The sequence below is a fragment of the Chanos chanos genome, chromosome 4 (genome assembly GCF_902362185.1).
Source record: "Chanos chanos chromosome 4, fChaCha1.1, whole genome shotgun sequence".
Taxonomy (NCBI): Eukaryota; Metazoa; Chordata; class Actinopteri; order Gonorynchiformes; family Chanidae; genus Chanos; species Chanos chanos.
In genome coordinates, this window is record NC_044498.1 from 10,405,629 (window position 1) to 10,426,886 (window position 21,258).

The 21,258-nt window shown below is 39.0% G+C and overlaps 2 protein-coding genes across 2 annotated transcripts; one reads left to right on the plus strand and one right to left on the minus strand.

Annotated features, from left to right (window-relative positions):
* Positions 1-1,493: 1,493 nt before the first annotated feature.
* Positions 1,494-3,979, minus strand: pnocb (prepronociceptin b). The gene is made up of 2 exons (XM_030772913.1): positions 3,857-3,979; positions 1,494-2,093 (listed from the first exon to the last, which is right to left on the minus strand). The coding sequence occupies exons 1-2, from the start codon at positions 3,977-3,979 to the stop codon at positions 1,494-1,496; spliced, it is 723 nt and encodes a 240-aa protein (XP_030628773.1).
* Positions 3,980-15,560: 11,581 nt separating this feature from the next.
* On the plus strand, positions 15,561-19,758 carry LOC115809337 (serine/threonine-protein kinase PDIK1L). Its single transcript, XM_030770939.1, has 3 exons — positions 15,561-16,181; positions 18,037-18,262; positions 19,526-19,758. Exons 1-3 carry the CDS (start codon positions 15,561-15,563, stop codon positions 19,756-19,758), a joined length of 1,080 nt encoding a protein of 359 aa, XP_030626799.1.
* The last annotated feature ends 1,500 nt before the right edge of the window (positions 19,759-21,258 follow it).

A 21,258-nucleotide genomic window follows, 5' to 3' on the forward strand; every position in this document is an offset into this window, starting at 1 on the left:
AGCAATAAAACATGATGCCAGACAAAACCCGCGGGAATTGTCATAATTAAATGCGTAGGGCTGACAAGGGCCTTACAAATGTGACTCTTCATGGCTTGGTTTTGCGAAACTGGTCATTTCCTAAAACGCCTGCTAGGCCATTTAGTTGTAGTGTCGCAGTGTTTTCATCCGCCAGGTTTATACATTTTGCTATGTTGCGTCATACCTCTCGTCGTCAATTACATTTGTGTGTTGGTAAACCACTTAATTCCAGTTTATCCACCAGCCAAACAGCTGGTCATTAGTCCCAAAGTTGCTACTTACGATGATGGGGACTTGGCGGTAGTTAGCTAGCATTGTTGCACAACCGTAGCAAAGATCATTTAATATGCAGCTATCGCTAAGATATGTTAATTCGTTGTTCTTAATTGGCTATGAGAGCATCTTTATGTAGTGTTAACGATTCAGTGCGAAACTGCTGATGCCCAAACGATTATCCTTTATGTTTAGAGACCAATTTTTAACGATTTCAATGTATATTTGTAATGATTTCAAAATCAACGCCGAAGCCCTTTTCATTATCTAGCATTTACACACCTTATTCGTTTATTATTATTTTTTTCTTCTTCTTAATAATTCTGTTCAGGTTTTCAGTGCCGCTGAAAGCATCCGTCACATCCTCTCCTAACTCGCATGTAAACGATCCATCCTTGGTCCCAAGAAGGTCAAAATTGACACGAGAACACTTATATTTCTTGGGATTCATTTAAATTATGTGTTTTGGAGATTGATTGATCAGATATGCATTCCAGTCCTGTACATACTCACAATATAGTTTGGGCTACACCTTCTGACATAGTTTGGTTCACTATAAAAAAATATATCGATGTAGCTAAATTTGCGGAGATTGTCCTGATTTCTGGTGTTGGATATTCAGTAGGCGATTTGTAGGGGGATGAGGGGGCATGCCATCCCCCTTCTTAGCAAAATGACCAAAATGCACCCCCCTTGATAACCTGTCATCCCCCTATATACTCTATAGAGTTCTGTCAGTGACCATTGGGCCATCCCCCCTGTTAAAAAATAAGAAATCGCCTACTGGGCTTTTTGAATTCAACTTAGTTATGTATCGTTTTCCATTATATATTACCGTGCAGCAAAGACAAAAGCATGTAGGCCTAGTGGTACCTAGATTGTGAATATACACAATGCTGAAACGCCTAACCAATCAGCTTCAAAGACTGGATCTATCTATTTTATTAACAAAAACAATCAACATTACTCATCAACAGCATGGGTTATCAAACACCATTTTTATCTTGCAAATTTTGCCATGAAAATATCAATTATACTGATGAACCTAAAACATTCCTTGGAATTTATCGATACAATGTTGGTTATTCGGTTTAGCAAGTTCTATTTTTTTGGTTCATGGTGAATGGTGGCTGTTAAAATGGTTGTGTCTACAGAGCGGTTGAGGTTAGTGGAGAGGTCAACAGCTGCGACAAAGGAATCTACACCTCGCTCTGCCTTCGGATTCCTGCTGAGAGGTTGGTGAAGCGTCCTGTGCGGCCGGTTAGGCTGAGGTACTGCCTGAGCAGCTGGCTAACCCTTTTCTGGTTGTTCCACTTCCGAGCTGACTTCCGAATACCAATGAAGCCTCCGTAACGTTTCTGCAAAGGCCTTCCAGATCCCACCAGCTTCCGGAATCCATGGCGGCCCCTCATGAAGCCACCAAAGCGTTTGGCTAGGTTGATGGCTGCCTCTCCGTCACTTTCCTCTCTTTCATCAACGCCATCCCCTTCCTTCTCTATCCTCGACCCGATTTCCGAATCGTAGGGCGTCCCAAGGCGGTTTGAGGTCTGCTCATCAGCAGACTGCTGGCTCTCGAGAGCTTGTGCCGCGTGGCGGAAACGTTCCAAAGCCTCTGAGTACTCCAAACCCCCATCCTCATCCTCAAAGCTCACTGTGGCCAGAGGCTGCACGTCCCCCGAGCGTTTTGATGTAGCCTCCTCCTGTGGGAGTGGAGGGACCTGTTTCAGGCTGACTGCCTGGTTGCATAGATCCCAGGCCAAAGATGGAGAGGTCTGGGACTCACATTCCAACAGACATACCTGACAAGACACAGTGGACATCTCATGAGTCAGGGACAGCAACTTTACCAGAATCACCCCATCTATGTAATGGACTGTGAAATGGTATGTGTAAGGCCCTGCTCTCTCAGGCAGAAGAACTAAATGGAAATGTTCATTTTGTCCCTTATCCGTTTCAGCTAAGCCTTTACAGAGATTCAGGTCTTTATGAAATTGTTCATCTGTGACACTGTGTGTAGGGGTTTGTTTGTACTTCACGGTGCTGATGTGTATAACTGTAGGTGTGGGCTAATCTGTGAAGCACGTTGCAATTAAAAAGTCATATTCTACTGCGAACAGAGATCATAAATGGAAATGCACTATAAGAACCTGAAATGGAAACCGCATGCATTTGCCCATGAAAATTAATGATCTGTTACAAATGAATTGTGGACAATGAGGGTTTTTTTTTTTGTTTTTCAGAGCAATTCAGAGCATCTTTGAGGGACTGTGGGATAATGTGGGTGTGTGGTCTAGTGTGTGTGTGTGTGTTATTTGATTAAGTATATGAAGGTCCACCTACAAATTGATTCATGAGGCAAATCTGTGAGAGTAAATGTGTGTTTGTTCTAGCACGCAAACAACATTGTGTATGTTATGTTTGTCCTTGTGATTCTGTCATGGAGAGATTAGGCCTGAGGGGATCCATCTGGAATTCATAAGGATGCCTTCGCTAAGTGTCAGTCACTTCTACCCGCCACATCTCCGACTGATAATACTGCAGCAGCCAATTACATGCACATATTACCCCAATCAGTCTAGACACAGCTGTTTGGTCTATAACGCCATTAGCAGCAAAATTACAGCTATATTGCGATATCATGCCTTTTAGCAGAAAATGCCATAATTCAAAGGATCGATTAAATATTCATTATGCACTATACATCTACACTATGTGGAGAAGCAATGTATTGGTACAGTATGTCTCTACTGTTGATCACTGCACACTAGCTCGCTATTTGTCGTTTATTTTTACAGTATCAAAAAGTGCTAAATGCTAGATATAAAGGATGGACTCAACAGTCTCAACAGTCCCTCAACAGGATTCATCAGTTGCGCCTTGTGCCCTGATCTCACATTAGGTCAATAATAGGGAGATAGCAGCACCCTCCTACAATACTGCTGGGGGGGGGGGGGGTGCAAATGTAATAATGACACTACTCATGAAAAGTATTGCATTATCTTAGGCTTTAGACTGATGTAAATGAATGAAATGGTTCCTATGCTAAGTGTGAAGTGATTTATTAAGTTTACCCATTTGATGCTATGGATTACTACATGTTACTTGGATTTGGTCTTTCTGACAAAGCTCTAAGTGAATTAATTTCGTTACATTTTGGGAGGTAAGTGATATCAGAAAGAATAATTATTCCCAGTGGAATTCCTGAAGGGTCAGTAATTCTCTTCTGTTTCTAAGGCCTGTATTTTTAGGGTGAGTATACTACACAGTTGTGTTAACTGTGTCAGCTAATATTTACAGATGCCAGTGCTGTGTTAAGGACATCACCTGAAGCTATTCAAGCCCTTTCAATCAAGGCTCTATACAGAATTCTATCGAAAAAAAGAAATTCAGTTGTAGTAATAAAATAGTAAGATGTTCATTTAAGTTTTTATTTATTTATTTATTTATTTATTTTTATTAAAGCCCTAATAGTGGATCTGAGGGAAGTCTGGGACAGTGCTCAGATATTCACACTCAGTCTCTTTAAAGAACAGGAGAGAGAGATTGTGGTGTGTTTTCTCACCAGTGTGTTGAAGGCTTGCTGCTCAGGTAGCAAAAGTCCACAGGCTAAACAGTCCCCCTGGCAGTCACAGTGTCCCTCCACACACAGGCAGAGGAGTAGCAGGGTCCAGAGGGCCGTCTTCATGACTTTCTTCTCAGAATGTACCAGAACAACGTGCACAGCACTGCAGCCTTGGGGTCACCTAAGTACAGAGAATGAAAGGAACAAAGATGTAAAAAGTTAGAAGTATTGCATTTTCAAATACTGTGGAAACTCATTATGTTAACTGGAGTATGTGATATGTCTTTACTGTTTCCAGTGGTTTTGACACTTATGGACTCTTATTTCCTCTAAGAGTGGAAATCATTGATATTAGATAAAAGTCACGTTTCCTGTCAGTTTCCAAACGATGATGTGGTTCTCAGTTAAAATGAAATTTTGACCGGAGTCGTAATTTATGTAGGCTGTTTATTTAGGCTGGCTGCCTTGATTAAGATGAACTCGCACGCATTCTACTGTTAAACTTCAACAGACAATAGACTTCTACGGATTAGACCTCAATATTGCATGTGTTTTTCAGAAAACAATAACAATAAACCTATGGCAGATGGTTCAACAAACACACATCAAAATTTTTTTTACCTGTGCAAGAGAATCGGTGAGGTATGAAATGAACTGTGAGTGGGGATGGAGCATCATAAGGCGTTATTTAATTCTTCTACTTTACTGTTTTCTACCTGCTTGTGCTTCTATCTCACGTCAACACTTATGATTACCCCAACCCGCAGTATCAGCTGGGATTCCTCTATACCTTTTCATTGACAATTTATTTAGGACCAAGATGTTCAATTTTATTTTCTGAGAGCTGTTGTGTTGGCAGCGTCTCCGGGTAATTTCTCTATCAGCCACTAATCAAGGCTTTAAAACTCAGGTGGGATGACTCTCGAGCCAATCAGTTCCTTTAATCACAATGCAATCAAAACCTGTACACAAAACAAGAGTTTCCCACAGGAGTTTGAATATTTGTTTTATAGGTTAAAAAATATCAAGCGTGAAGATATCAAAGACGTCCCCAGAACACAAACCAGCAAAAAAGAGCCACTGTGAATAGTTACAACAACCAAGAGCTAGAACTGTGCCCTATCATACATAATATGAACCTTCTGACACCGAAACCAAGGCAGCATAAAGCGTTCGACAAACACAGAAATGTATACGCAAGTTCTCCTCCAAACCATATCAGCCATGTGCTATAAATTGCTCTGACATACATGAAGCGCACTTTGAAAGCATGGCTCTCGATTAACAGTTAACATAAAGGGAAATGAATGCTGGAACAATGTCTCTCCATAGGCTTTAGAATGTCCAAAAACCAAAGTACTCCACCTCCTTTCCTACCTTATTGAACTCTGAGTCTGGATATCATTAGCTAGACTCATCATCATCCTTAATTGATATTTTAATCAGTGCGTGTTGTGTAATGAGGAGGAAATGAGAGACAGAAAGAAAGAAAGAAAGAAAGAACGAAAGAAAGAAAGAAAGAAAGAAAGAAAGAAAGAAAGAAAGACAGAAAGAAAGACAGAAAGAAAGAAAGAAAGAAAGAGAAAGAAAGAGAGAGTGAGGGAAAACAAGAACACTGCTGCCGTCAAGCTCTGAGTCACCCACCTCACCAGCAAATATTAGTCACGACGAGATTAGAACCAGAACACACACAGACACACACACACACACACACACACACATTCATCCACACAGACACACACATCATGCAGGACAGCCAGCACAATACTTTTTTTTTCAAATACTAAGATAGCAAATCAAATCATAAATATTTTCACAATTTCAAAAAGTTCACTCATTTCAAGTGTCAAAACAATTCTAACACCAATTACAACTCAGTGGAGGAAGATATGAATAACGTAGTTTGCTGGCTATTTTGGCAAAAAAAAAAGAGAAAAAAAGTATGTATATACATCATAATTGTGTTTCCGAAAATCTCACGCTCCATAAATGCTGCCTGATGATTTTTTCCCATCAAAGTTAATTGATGGAGACACTTTTGTATTATGTTCCCTGCCATAATCTCCTATTAACTGTGTTTGCTGGAGATAAGGGGGAAATTACAGGCAGATAGTATGAGACCACAGGTTACACAGCACGAGGCAAATGAACTAACCACAAAAGCTCTCAACCATCATTCCATCAGTGTCAGTAGGTATTTTACCACTGAAGGCTTGTGGTGCAAAGCACATTGTGTCACACAAAGTTTGGCTCATTCTAATAACTATTTTTCACTATCTGGATGATACTTTAACACCACAGTTAATGTGTGATAGCACAATGCTATGAGCGCAGCGACGGCACTTATATTGCATATTTATGGATTTTAGGTGACAACACAGAGTGCACAAGATGGTCTAATGTATTTCTCTCAAGGGAATCTCTAGTATAAGCTGATCTGGAGCAAGTGTGTTGCTGACATGTAACACTAAAACTGCATTTCACGCACACACACACACACACACACACACATACAATGAAAAATTGTTAACGATCATGAATGTGATTATTAACAGTACTTTGCAGTGTTGTGACAGAGTTTCTGTCTGTTATACACGTGTGTCATGGCATCTTTTCCAGTTCTCCCCACTCGCCCAATATTTTAGGCACAGGCTACGTCGGCTGTGGCAATGTTACCCTGAGGTAGAGATGTTCTGATTATGGCTTTTTTTCAGGAGGAAGCAATTCGAGAGGAAAAGACGAGTGAGATGATGAATCTCGGAGAATATGTCCGATCCGATTTGCGATGCCGGTTCTCTAGCTCCAAGAGAGAAGTTACCTGATGGTATCGTTTTTTAGTAATTACCAGTTTAGCAACATTCTCAATTTTGCTGCTGTTTGTGACGGTGTTAACGTGTGACTCGAAAATCATATTAAAAGTTCATTTCATACAGTTGTGTCTGACATCACTCTGACGTGAAATCTGCGCTTTATGTGACTTGGTTAAAAGTATACTTAAGGATACCATCATACAGTATTTGTGGTTTATATCAAATTCTTTTGTACATTGTGTACCATGCAATTTTATATTTTCAAGAGAGAAAATGTGATTCTAACTTTTTTTAGGGAAAATAAAAGATTTGCACAGTACATGGCTATATTCTCTTCATGCATCTTTGTAAAAAATCATATTTCGTTCTCTTCGTGGGATGCCAGTACAAATAAAAGAGAAGATTTCATTTGTTTCTCTTGATAAAAATAGGTTTCTTCACTTTTCTCATGTTAGCACGTAACCTTCTGAATTGAAACACACCTGAGTACCCATTTACCAAATTATGTTTGACAGCCCACCTGTTTAGACGTGCAGAGAAATTCTATTTGTGTCTTGTTGTTGCACCACATTTAAATCACTGCTCTCGTCTTCTCTGTCAGAACAATCTTCGCTCAGAAAAGAATGGATTTACACAATTGGCCTAATTGAGGACAAGCTGATTGGCTGAAGGCTTTCTCTCTTCAACCCAAAGCTTGTTCTGCTCATCAATTTAAGGATGATAATGGTCTAGCTCTGTGCTGATGAAAACAGCAGCAAGAACTTTATTATCTATCACTTTTACCGCTGTCTGTGATAATTACTCATTCTAGTACCTTCAAGAACGTGCTCACATGAAACAATTTGCCACTGATGCCACAAGAGACTCAAATTTTGAAACCCTGAGAGCGAAACTAATGTAACTTAAATGAGTGATTCGAGGGATACTTTAAATAAATGTTTGCAAAAATCTCAGTCTCTTACAGCTATTTGGCTATTGCATCTTGACTGGATAATTACAGTGATTAAGCAGGGTATTGTCTAAATCTGTCCCTAACCACATAGGGACATGGTCTATTATCAGAGACCTAAATGAATCAGCACTATATGTGTAAACACTACAGCAGGATTGGTAAGGACACCACAATGGTCTTTATGCTTTTTTTTTTTTTTTTATGCAGCTGCCCTCATTAAAGTCTGTATCTAATAAAACAAGATTCGTTTTTATTTCCCTTCAGCTTACATTGTAGAATACTTCGAATAATGAGTAATCTAATGCACGTTTTAAGAGCATATGACATCATAAAACCCATGGGATTCATCTGGCTAATTAAAGTCTCTCATTACATGACGAAGGCATAAATATACACAGCGAAGTTCATAGGCAACTTGTCGCAAGACAGTCCTGTGATACAGATTTTGTAAAATTACAACCAGGTTTAAAACGCATTAAAAAAATCAAAACAAAAAAAACCCCCACAGACCATAAAACTGTTGAGTCATTGAATAAGCTCGGGGGAACGTAATACAACCTGTGATAAAGTGCCTCTAAAATAGCTTCCCACCTCGCTATTCCCCTGATCCACCTTCTGGGATTTTCCTGCTCAGATCAAATGAAATAAAAGTCATCTGGGATAAAAAAAAAAAGTGTGATGCTGCTGAGCACGCTACTTCCTTCACACCACCAATTAATATCCTGTATGTGTGTCAAGACTCCATGCACATAATCGTTATTATTGACAGAGGGAAAGAAAGAAGCTAGTAGGCAAAATAATTGACTCAGTAGAGTTTTGGCATGGATTTCTGTGGGAGTAGATGTAGTAATTTCTTGACTGTTACTGTAACCAGTTATACATAACATAAACTGTACCTGCTTTAATTAGTTTTGGTCAGAATCAATCCGATATGGTAAAAAGTCACTTATCTGATAGGAAATCGTTCTTTTAACTCATCGAACCTGTGCTGTAAAAATGTATGTGATGAATGTCATTGTGAAATGCACTGTTTTATAAAAACAGGTCATTTCAAATAGTGCTGGGGAAATTCAGTGACCTTTTTTTGAAAAGGGGAAGTTCTTTGGGCAATGCATTCATATGAATGCATAAACACTGATGCATTGTTATGTGATATTCTTGCTAAGTAAAAAGAGAAAAATGTAAAAGACCCGTGTCATTAATCCGTCTATGAATATGCAAATGAGGCCAGAGTCCACTCACGACCATAAAGAGAAGTACTTCTGGCTCCACAAAGGACATATGATTAATTTGATATTCTACTGATTTATCTCTGAATTTGTGACCATGGAAACCAGCACAAGTTGTATTTTTAATTCCAATGCACTCTTTTCTCATAACTGCAGGCAGAACAAAAGGAATCTTCACATAACTGCAGGCGCAACATTAGCTAAGTATTTCATTTTCAAAGGATATTCCAGGAGAAATGAGAACATATGATTGAATCAATGCAGATGTCAAAGTGGGGATGCATTTTAAGTGTACATTATCACTTTCAGTTTCTGGAAACATCTCGACTTGTCTGCTTCCTAGCCACAGAAACGAGTTATTTTTATTCATCACTCGTGCAGACACCTGTCATATTCTTTTGTTTTGCTCCATCAAAATGATCATCACTTTTGAATAAATGAATGGAACCAGTTTAATGATCAAATTTGAAAACTCATATTCAATCACTGAGTCAATCTATGCGTGAATATTATCATATGCACTCTTCTGCGTCATTAAACAATTCTCCATTTTCTCAAAAATCTTTATAGATCATATTTTAGTGGTTTTATTAGAAGGATATGGCTAGTGAAAAAAGAAAAGGTTTCTCTGAGCTGTTTGTCTCTCTGCTGAACATTACGAGAAGCTGAAATATAAAAAAATGACAGCATGGAGAATATGCGTGAAACTGCTGTGTTAGTATGCATACGATTAGTCTGCCTCAGTAGATTACTCAGATTAAGCTTAGTTTAATTTAGACTGCAGCAAATTACTTCCTAATAAACCTTTTTATGAAATTATGAGCAATTTGAGAGGTGATTTACCAAGCATAACTCCTCACTAACTTCCAACAAAAGTCAATTCATCAGAGTCTTAAACTTAAAGCTGGCTTAGAAGAGACAAGTCAAACTATGTTTTCTTTTCCTCCATGATATTAGCATGTTGAAAAAAAACACACACACACACACACACACACACACACACACACACACACACACACAACATTATGCAGATCAGTCCCAAACACAACACAGTGAGCCTCTGACAAGTGACTTAACACTAATGTAAGGCTAATAATATCGGGTTAATCCATTTAATATCCTCTATAAATATAGCCGAGGATCTAATCTTAATATTTCCTCAAAAATAGGAAAATTGATCAAATACATAACCAAACATGAAAAGGATTCATTCCTCTTGTCTTATACCAAATTACAGCTCAAACTTGGGGATTGAGAGGGGGGCATGCGTAGGTGCCACTCGTAATGGCATAATCTAGGAGATAAACACACTGATCCATGGGAAGACTGTGTGTTGTTTGAAGAGGAGTATGGTTGTCAAGTGATCACTACGGATAAACACCACCAGGGATCTCTTAGTATCTAGTTTTGCTCATAGTCCTCACAGATACTCTGGAAAACAGCTAATAATCAAACTACAACAGAATGATGTGAATAATGCATTAATGACCAAAAATCCAGCCAAACCAAAACAAGCCTGATTCAGTAATATCTGGCTTTTTCACAAGCAGTAAAAAAAACCATATATACTACATACAAAAAAAAAGAAAAAAAAAATTTTGTAAAGCAGTTTGACTACACATATTCACCAGCTGACATACACAATCACACATACGCATACACACATATCCACTACCAAGAGGAAAGCAAGATGCTATGACACCTTACCTGTGTTCAAGATGAAGAGGCGGGTTCTCTTGCTCCAGCTCTCTCTCACTGTCTCTCTCTCACTCTCCCACTGTCTCTCTCTCTCTCTCTCTGTGTTTCTCTCTGGTAAGTAGAGTAGCAGTAGTGTCCAATCCTAAGCCTCTGGGCTTGTTCAACTGCATGCATCCACTTTCCCTCTTATAATGACACACCCCTGGTCCAGCCCATGGCCCCCTCCCCCTCTTCATCCTCCTGATTTTTCAGTACACATAGGCAGGGACACACCAAAGGGGTGGTTTTACGCCAAGCCTAAGCCAACATGCAACTCTTAGTCAACGATGACGTCCATTGCACCATAAACGTCACTTCTTTCCCAGAAGAAAGACTCCAGAAGAAAAACATGCGTCACCCAATCTATACACTCATAGCCTTCATCAAAATCTGACTGGGACAAAAAGCATTTTCACGACATGAGAAAACATTCCATTGATAAAACGCAAATAGACATAACTGTTTCTTTTATTAACTGGTTAATTGATACCTATTTTCTCTAATTGAAATTGAAAACTGATGCTTCAGTGTAATTCCAAAAAGTGTTGTTTACAAGAGATGTAGAACAGAAAGGGTTTAAAAGAATAACATTCAGAATGGAAAACAAAAACTCCCAAAGGTGAAGAGAGGTCTCAGTGGATGAAAAACCTTGTCTGTGCACAGGCACCAAGGCGGGAGCAGGAGTTTATGCTGGCAGAGAGATGGGGTCAGAGGTGACCTGCTTAGAAAACTAATGTTTAGGGGAAATATGATTCATACACAGAATAACAGAAGTAATCTTCCCCTTCATATCTGAAATATAATTATTTCTGACCTCATCTTCAGTTTCATGGCTTTGGGCATTCGTGTACAATGGTCACTGAATGTGAAGCCAGATTGGTGTGGGCAAACATGGATAACAAAAGTGTTTAGAATAAAGCATTCTCTGCATTAAGTCACAGTCATGTACCACACACACACACACACACACACACACACACACACACACACACGGAGAAGTATGCAAAAATAGAAGCACAAGAGAATGCTCTCCCTTAAAATCTGAGATAAGACTGTAGAGACAGTAATGCTAAGTGAGGGAGTTGAATCATACTATCATTACCAAGTAAATAGGCCAAGAGTATCTGTGCTTATTCTGGGAGATACTGCAGTGCTGATGCTATCAGAGATGGAAGAAATGGACACCTAATTTCCTGATGTTATCTGATTTTATCTCTTTGAACATGATATAATTCACCACATGCAGGAAAACAGTGAACGCCATGAAAAGGAAAACTGTTGTGTGTGTTTTTACCTTGTATGTACTGATTTTTAATATGTTTAATATGTTTTGTTGTTTTAGTTATTTGATTGAAGCAATTAATATTCAAAAACTAAAATTTTTATGTTGCAACAGTCATATATAGCCACATATATGACACATTTTGACTTTTCATATGCGGAAATATTGGCCTGTAAATCAACTGTAATTTCACATGTGAAATAGTGTTCCTCTCCTGGAGTATTTATGCCATTATTATTTTCTTTTTATTTCTTTTTGTTTAAACGTTTTATTGTCAAAAGTCAAATCATACAATTCATAAAATTGTATGTGACACCTTAACGGCTGTAAATGGGTAAGCAGTCTCCTTATTGTACATGTTAAAACTATTTTTGGATGAACATCCAAAGCCAATATGCCTATGATACTTACCGTGTCTCTTATGTGAACTAATAACATCCTTTGATCCTCATAATCACATTTATTTGTACACTGTCGATTAAAGGGATTATAAATAAAGATATTTAGACATTCATGTTTGTAATTAGAAAAATATTGAATGCACAGCATCATGGAAAATGTTGTTTGGCTGATGCTAAAAACATAGTAGACTTACAGCAGTGAGGAACACATGAATATGATGCTCTGACAAACAATATCCAAATGTTTGTTGAGTTATATATTATTTTGACCAACATTTATGATAACTCCTCTACATCAGAGTAGCTGATTCCTTTAGCCGACCTTTTCATGTTGCCTGCTGTGGTAAATGTGAAATTAGACATTAAACGCACAAATAGAAATCTTCTTTTTGCTATAATGGAGGAAGAAGCTCATCAAAGTCTGTGCCACATCACATTAGTGCAGTATCTGAATCACTGTAACAGCATCACACCTCAAATATATCACAGAAATAAAACCTTTTCTGAAGCAAAATGAAAAAGTCAATTCTCTTCAAAATATGTAATTAAGTGAGTGGACATATTCACCTTAGTGACGCATTGTGCCCAGCAGGCTCTAACCGATGTCATTTAATCTCCCCCCCATCAGATCCAGTGCAAAGTTTTATTGTCTTACAGAGTGATGAAAAGCAGCGATGCATGCCGAAGTCATTGAGGGAGACATTGCCCTGTTTTATGGGGAGACCAAAGCAATCAACTGCAAAGACCTCCATGATGATTATTAATACTGGGTCCTTAATTGATTTTACAAAACAAGAAAAAAAAAAAAAACATTCTCAGAAGACGTTCTGGTCTTCCATGTGTAGTAAGTTTACAATATGTTTTTTCAACCGTGTGATATCTTAAAGTTATTTGAAATTGAGATTGAATGATGTGACAATATCGGTTTGGTCAGAAAAATAAGCCAAAGCCTCTACAGACTGAAGATGATAAGAATGATGGATGATGGATCTGCTCTGTTTGTTCTTCTGAGAAAATGGTGGTTTGAATCAAAGCTCTGCAATGAAACATGACAGAGAAAAGCTGTAAAAAGAACAAATAAACATCTGATAATCTGACTTTACTGAGATAAGTTTTACACTGAATCAGATAGTGAGTGGAAAGACTGGAAAAGACAATTGAACAAACTGGCAAGAAACTTTGCAAATATAAATGGATATCTAAGAGGTTTGTTCATTCAGCTGACTGCACTGAGATCTCAATGACTTGTGACATATGAAAGCGTTTGGCTATGCATGAGTTGAAAATGGATTAAGTGTGACAGGCACAAAAAGGCATTTGCAAATTTTCTACCTCTTTGTGTTTCCTCACAACAGACAGTGGGAGAGTTGAAAAGACAGGAAATGTACTTTGTTTCAAAATCTGATATCAACCACATGACTTTCAATCAACAGAAAAAACAAAAAGACTGTCTCAAAAAAGAAAACCAGAGAGAGTCAACAATAGTTCCTTCATATTTATTTAAAGTAAATAAAAAAAGAGGTTTAAAAGTTATTTCTCAAACAGAAGACGCGTCATCGTACTGGATAAACATATTGTACGGTGAAATATGGCTCAACTTTATGCAGAGTACGTAGATAACATCCAAGGTCGTGATGGATGGTTATAGAATAGATGCTATTTTCTATTATGTGAGAGAGGTCAGGTGTGACAGATTTTTCATTGGCTGAAGATGAAGTGCCATGTTTAGAATGAGACGAGGCATTCCATTTTGGTGCCCTCAGGTTTTCCCTTGAGGAGTACCCCTTATCAGCATTGCCTGTCATTCAGTTATTATGGGAGGCAAGAGGACAGACTTGAAGAGTTCACTCAGAAACAATGAGGGGCTTACCTGTGCGTGGTGCTCTCATGAGTAGTTGAATTAGTTTTGATGTGTTAACCACAAATGATCTCTACTAGCAATATTGGTAAATTCCAAGTGCAGACTGATCCCTTATGTATTCGAATATGAAGAGTACAGAATATATTAGCCTCTAAAATTAAGGTATTTTTCCATTGGTCTATGAGGTTCTATTCCTTCTCTAACTCAGATTAGGGTCTCTTCTTTCCGTAACTCATTCCGTCAGTACTTTTTGTTGCTTAACTTGAATTTGCCATTTTCATTACTGTTCGTTTTGTAGCTAACTGATACACATATATTTTGTTACATTTGATTGAAACAGCAAGCTCAGAGCCGTCATGTTTTGTACTTTTATACACTTCTGTGAGCGTCAATTTGGATTTCTTGCAGCATCATGTTTTCTTGGCGAAATCTCATCAGATGCAATGGGTAACTTTTGACAAAGATCAATAAAGTTCGATAACAGGCAACATTCATACTATTGGTGCGCACGTCCGTTGTTGTACTTTTAAATAATCGTATTTGGTGGAGCAACACAGCTGACTTAACCCCGGCAGCCTTGACGTAAGCAGGAAAACAAGGATTATAAATTTGAAAATAAACAGAGTTTTAAGATCATATTGTATTTTTTTTACAGCTGTAAATATAAAGGACATGTATATCAATGTACCTTTTACAAACAGGACAGTACTTCCTTTTAATGCGGAAACTGTGGTGCTGATGTGTTATATTACACAAAACAAATTCATAGGATACTTTGAAATATGTTAAGCTGTTATCAAAGTTTATTGGTCAAGATCAACGTAGTTTATGTTATCTGGCCAATGAGAGCGCACATTACTACTTACGTACATGCAGCGGGAAGGTCTGAAAAAGGAAGCATGTCATAACCTAGCTACATTGTTTTCATTTGAGTTGAACATTGTTTACACTTTCCACAAAAGGGCTTGCTAAAGCACAACTGGCATGCAAAGACCCTGATAGTGAGTTATGATTTGATGTCTGATTTGAATTTTCACGGGTAAGCGTCTATTTCATATTTAAATAATAATACTTGTTTCTATTTGATACGTAACGTTAGTGTCTCGTGCTATATCGTTACTTCTCCAGTCTCTTAAGGAGCTTTGCTAATTAGTTACGTAGGCTAAATCAAATAATATTCACGTTAACTTTGTATAAAGTAGGTTTTAGGGCCAAAATACCATTCACCATATAATCTCCGCAATATAAAAATCAGATGGATAGTTTAGATAACGTGACGTGTGCTTTCTTTCATATGACTTCTCTTTTTCGTCGTGAATAACTCTTTATATATTTTTGTTTTGCAGAAGTGAAGAATACTATTGCCTAACACAGTTCAACCAGTTAGAGCAGTTCAAACATTTGAAGTGCAGCGCAGTTAATTGCCTCTAGCATGGAGGTCTACACCTTACAACGGGAATTAGGCCGAGGCAGCTACGGAGTTGTCTTCGAAGGTCGAGTGGTAGAGACGGGCCGGTGGGGAAAACGAGGGGACAGAGTGGCTATCAAACGGCTGTCCTGCTGTAGCCCAGAAAGCATTGAGCTGTACTTACAGGAACTGTGGGCTATGAGAGCCACAGCAAGTAACCATCCCAACGTAATTGCCCTTCATAACTGCTTCTTGCAGACCGGACCTAAGATATTGCAACCCCTGAGAGCCGGGAGGTTACCGTTGGACCTTGTCGAAAGTGCACTGAAAGGAAGGGTGGTAGATAAAGATTCAAAAAGCCAGAAAAGGAAACACCCAAGATCATCTAAATTCAAAAGGAGATCGGCAACCCCGGAGCAGGAGTCTAGGCGGTGCTTTGCTTTGTGGTTGGTAATGGAGCACTGTGACGGGGGAGACTTGAACCAGTACATACTCTCGAGGCCTCCGGACACTCAGCGCAACCACAGCGTTGTCCAACAGCTAAGCAGTGCAATGACATTTCTGCATGGTCTGGGAATTGTGCACCGGGACCTAAAGCCTGATAATGTGCTTGTGAGTTTAACCTCCGCAGGACCAGTCATCAAGGTACAGAGTGAAACTAGGGCGTCGCATAGACTAATTCCAGTAATTCCAACAGAAACGCACAACGTCCTAAAATATGCTATAGAAATGCGTAAAGTACATGTAAGTTAAAATGACTACTGCATTATGATGCGTTCAAAAACAAGTATGAATCTTTGTGTTACAGAAAGCACCCTCTGTATTCACTGCATTTGTAGTATAATTCCATTTAATAGCTGACAAAGAATTGGAGATTATTATAACCTTTGTAATTTTTGTTAGCCTGCTTATGTGCCATGCACTGTTTATGTACTCATTTGAATAACACTGATATTGAAGTTCAGTGGTGTCAGGTTTGTATTGAGACATGGGGGCCGAGAATAAAAACAACTGTGATACTCAAGTCGGTCAAGCCAGGACACAATATTTATTGGATCTTCACATCATCAGTAGAACAGACTGCTGAGTAAAATTGTGAATGCTGCTTGGTGGTCATTATACTCTTAGAACGAATCTCACCAGTGCATACACAAAAAAAAGTCAAATAATTAGTAAAAGTTATTTCCGTCCTCTGTAGAGAGCCACATTCTGTCAGAGAGACACTTGTATGATCATTCTGATTGCAAACTGTAAATGTTCTAATTGTAAATGTTGACCGTGTGGAATACTTTCTTTGAGGAAAATGGGAAGATACTTGTGGTTCACATGCATCAAGGCCATACCCTCTGTGTCTCTTACAACGTTAGATTAGCTGCTTTTCTCATCAGAAGCTGAGACTTGCAGAAGGTGTGGGGTGCTGTAATGGATTGTGCTGTGTTTTTGCTGAGGGTGAAATCCAGACCACAGTTCCTTTTCAGAAATGAATTACATCACTGTGTAATTCCCTTTAAAACTGTAAGTCACTCCGATAATCAATACACAAGGACATGGTTCTGTAAAGCAACTTTGAAGATAAGAAGTTTGTACAAATGAGAATCTGATAAGCCAAGTTTGAGAGAAATCAACTAGAAAACATTTTTTTTTCTAACTTGCAATTAATGAGGGTTTTTAAGGTTTTTTTCCCCCCTCTTTGTACTCTTGAAGACGGTTGATCCAGAGTATTTTTCAGAGTCACGCATCCGTGAAAAAATATCATTGAAAAATAGTACAGTAAATGACATGTCAGTGGTCTTTGATGAAACCTAAAGCTATTCTTCTATCAGAGCACAAAAGAACATCTGTCTTTATCAGGTATATGGTCAGACTGATTAAAGACTAATGAAAAGTTTCAGGCTTGGTGTCTGTTACATCATAATAACACTTGTGAGAACAAGGCACTGGCATGGACAGCTTTGTTTGAACCTAGGTTTGGCTTTTTTTCTTCTTCTTCTCTCTCTCTTTCTCTCTTGCTCTGGAAGGCTGGTCACCCAAATGGCAACTGAGATTAAAAATAAGCAGTGACGTGTGCGAAAAATTAAGAGCAACATGTTCAATCAGAGTTTTTCAGTATTACTTGTATTAAATGACGGTATTAGTTGAAAATTTTGAATGAAGTAGAAATGCAGTTGGAAGGGGCCACATCTGTCTCCGTTAGGCTTTCTTTCAGGTTACTACATATTAGTTCATTGTCAATATTTGCCTGCCCTTCATCGTGCCTCCGTTAGATGTTCTCAACATAAGAGTAGTTCCATTCCACAAGTGTATTAATTAGCTAAATTACAATATGAGAAAGTATTTTAATATGGATACTCCAGGTAAAAATACATGTACACTTCATAAGGTTAAAAAATATAAGAATTAAACATTGACACCTACTTCTTCACTGGCCTCTGAATTCCACCAAAAACAGGATTTTTTTTACCATTATTTATGTCTTTCTAACATGTACATTTTATTACAGGTAGCAGATTTTGGTCTCAGTAAGATGGTAGAGGGCTCCACTGATGGTGATCAGAGCAGACTGGCTCTCTCCTCCACCTGTGGCTCAGACTTTTACATGGCCCCAGAGGTGTGGGCTGGCCGTAGCTACACAGCACAGGCAGATATCTTCTCTTTGGGTGTGCTGTTTTGGGCCGTGCTGGAGAGGATCACCTTCCTGGAGGATGGTTCCAACCAGGAGCAACTCGGTGAGTTTGGGGTCCATAGCTGAGTTGATCTGTATTGTATGATACGTCCGTCTAAATTTACCTATAGTTTCTGTTCATCTACAGCTCATGCGGGTTAAGCTGGGATAGACAGTCCTTATAACGGAACTATTCACTTTTGGAAAGTGAGACACAATTTGAACAGGAAGTCCCGGGGCCTTACTTGTCAGGCGAAAAATACATAAAACTAAAATCCGAGTGTTGCATTGAGAAAAAAAACCCCCACCACTTCGAAGCAACAAAAGCAGCAAGATAAAGGTTACATCAGAATGTGTGAACTGCCCTTTAAATTACATTTCCCTCCTTGAAATTTGTTTTTCTCTGTACTAGAGGCCTGCATTTACTTTGAATGAGATGCTCTCAGTGCTGTCCAAATGGTATTACCATTCAGTCTGTTGGGAAGTACTTCATTTGTGTACTGTGGCATTCATTAGGATATATCTAAGAACGTCTTTGAATGGTTATTGTTGCCGTTATGTGAAATACTGCCCTTTGAATGACAGTAGCATTGAAGATACAGAGTAATTCATTCATATAATCATGAGGGCTTCTTGTCTTTGTAAGTAGGATATTTTTTGCAGCGTTTAACATTCAGGTCACCTCGGAGAACCTTTGCTACTTCATTTGATGCACACTGAAGCTGAAATACAGCCTAAGCTTTGACATTAGGTATCGAGGCATTTGGATGCGGGCTGCCTGACTGAGGAAACTACTCACTGGGCGTACTGTCTAGATTGGGCTAAAATGATTGGATGATGGCTGGTTTGAATGTATAGACAGCTCTAGTGGAAGTATAATCACTCTGTCTCTTCTCCTGTCTGCACAGAGCCATCAGGGATATGGAAAGGTCAGATGTCTCTGCCTATTTATTAAGGGCAATTAGCATTTTTCCATGTTGTTTACCAACCTCCACCCACCAGCTTCACTCTGTGGTTTCTTCTCTTGTGCATCACTGGATGCCAGTAAATTGACCGCAGGGCATATTTAGTGAACTGGAGGCACAAAAGACCTTTTAGTGTCATGGATGCTGTATTGCGAACTGTATTACTTTATAGAACGGTGTGGCTATGACACACAGTGCCACAGCAAAGAAAATGCGGACAGACATTTGACAATATGTCATCCAAGCTGTTAATCCACCTCCACACAGTGCATGCCGGATGCATTTTGACACTATATGCAGGTGTGTCTGTGATTACATTCTGCCTCAGCGTGTGTGAGTTTACGTGTCTCTCTCTGTTTCAGGAGCATACATCGAACGAGGACGGTGGCTAACCCCCCTTGGCGAAGCCTTGTGCCAGAACCCCGATCTACAGCTGGTCATTCCTATGAGGGCACGACGAGCTCCACCGCTGCCCCCACCTCCTAACCCCGCCCTCTGCGCCCTCCTGTTGAATATGCTAGCGTCTGACCCCGACGCCCGACCCACAGCACAGCAGCTAGAGGAACGGGTCTGCTTTGCTCTGGACCAACACTAATGCCATGGAAGAGCTATAGGAGCATGGCCCAGGACACGTTTAAAGAGCTATAGGAGCATGGCCCAGGACACGTTTAAAGAGCTATAGGAGCATGGCCCAGGACACGTTTAAAGAGCTACAGGAGCATGGCCCAGGACACATTTAAAGAGCTACAGGAGCATGGCCCAGGACACGTTTAAAGAGCTATAGGAGCATGGCCCAGGACACGTTTAAAGAGCTATAGGAGCATGGCCCAGGACACGTTTAAAGAGCTATAGGAGCATGGCCCAGGACATGTTTAAAGAGCTATAGGAGCATGGCCCAGGACACGTTTAAAGAGCTAAAAGAGCACGGTTGTGGGCACCTCAGCTTCTCATGGCCCAGATCACGTTTACAGGCTGAGCTTATCACAGGGCTTTAATGTGGCACATACTCTATGCACTTAAAAGCATTTCCTAGCAGTTCTTTAGATCCATTTGTATATATTGTGTGTATGTGTGTGTGTATGTATATATATATATATACATATATACACACACACATATATATACATACATACATACACACACACACACACACACACACACACATACATATATATATGTATATACACACACACACACATACATATATGTATGTATACACACACACACATATAATTTAAAGTTTTTGGGTTGTGGACTGTTTGTCTCATTTGGGCACCAGATATCTATATCAAATTGACATCATGTCAGATTGCCATTGATTGAATGGCATCTTTGGTGCAACTGTGATTTTATATGACAACAGTTTGTTTAGTCTTTTAATATCATTTAACATATTTATTGAATGGAGTTATTCTATTTGTTGCAGTACAATAAAATGAGCTGTACTTTAAGATTTTTTTGTTTGTTTCCTTTAACATTGGAAACATGCATGTTTTTCAGATGAGAGTTTAAAACACATCCACGAATGTACTTGTTTCCTTTGCATGTCGCATCACGGTATCCTGGTATCAGTGTTGTCACAGTAGAAGCTATAATCAGCTTTAGTTCTGTATGGTTAAAGGCAGTGGGACACAGGAAATGGAGAATTGAACATGGTCACAGCGCAAATCCATTCTGTAAAGCAGCAGTTTAAATTTAACCAGCCCTATAATGTATGAAAACCTTTGAAGTCAAACAACTGCCGAAGCATGTCCAACAACAAAACCGGAGAATAATTCTCTTTCCTGGGGGAGTTGTGTGTCTGTGAAGAACAGATATCTCTCATTCAGATCTCACATTTATTTCCTCCACAAATGGAAGTGTCTGTATTTCTCTGGCTCCAAAGCTTATTGTCCAGTTTTTTTTTCCTTTTGGTTTAAAACCCACAGACCAGGCTGTCAAATGGCTAGTTTCTTGAAAAAAAAAATACTTCATCTTTTACAGGAAATTAAACCTTTCATTTGTGATGGATCTAGATTATATCCGCTGGAGACCAAACAGTTATTTATTATCATCCTTCAGTTGTTTATTATTGTGAGGGAACATGGTGAGACAT

Excerpts from the sequence above, each read along its gene's own strand:
- pnocb (XM_030772913.1), bottom strand. The coding sequence starts at position 3,979 with ATGAAGACGGCCCTCTGGACCCTGCTACTCCTCTGCCTGTGTGTGGAG. Across the intron at positions 2,094-3,856 it reads AGCAAGCCTTCAACACACTG|GTATGTCTGTTGGAATGTGA; the intron begins GTGAGAAAACAC and ends GTGTCTTGTCAG.
- LOC115809337 (XM_030770939.1), top strand. The coding sequence starts at position 15,561 with ATGGAGGTCTACACCTTACAACGGGAATTAGGCCGAGGCAGCTACGGA. Across the intron at positions 16,182-18,036 it reads CCGCAGGACCAGTCATCAAG|GTAGCAGATTTTGGTCTCAG; the intron begins GTACAGAGTGAA and ends ATTTTATTACAG. Across the intron at positions 18,263-19,525 it reads TTCCAACCAGGAGCAACTCG|GAGCATACATCGAACGAGGA; the intron begins GTGAGTTTGGGG and ends TCTCTGTTTCAG.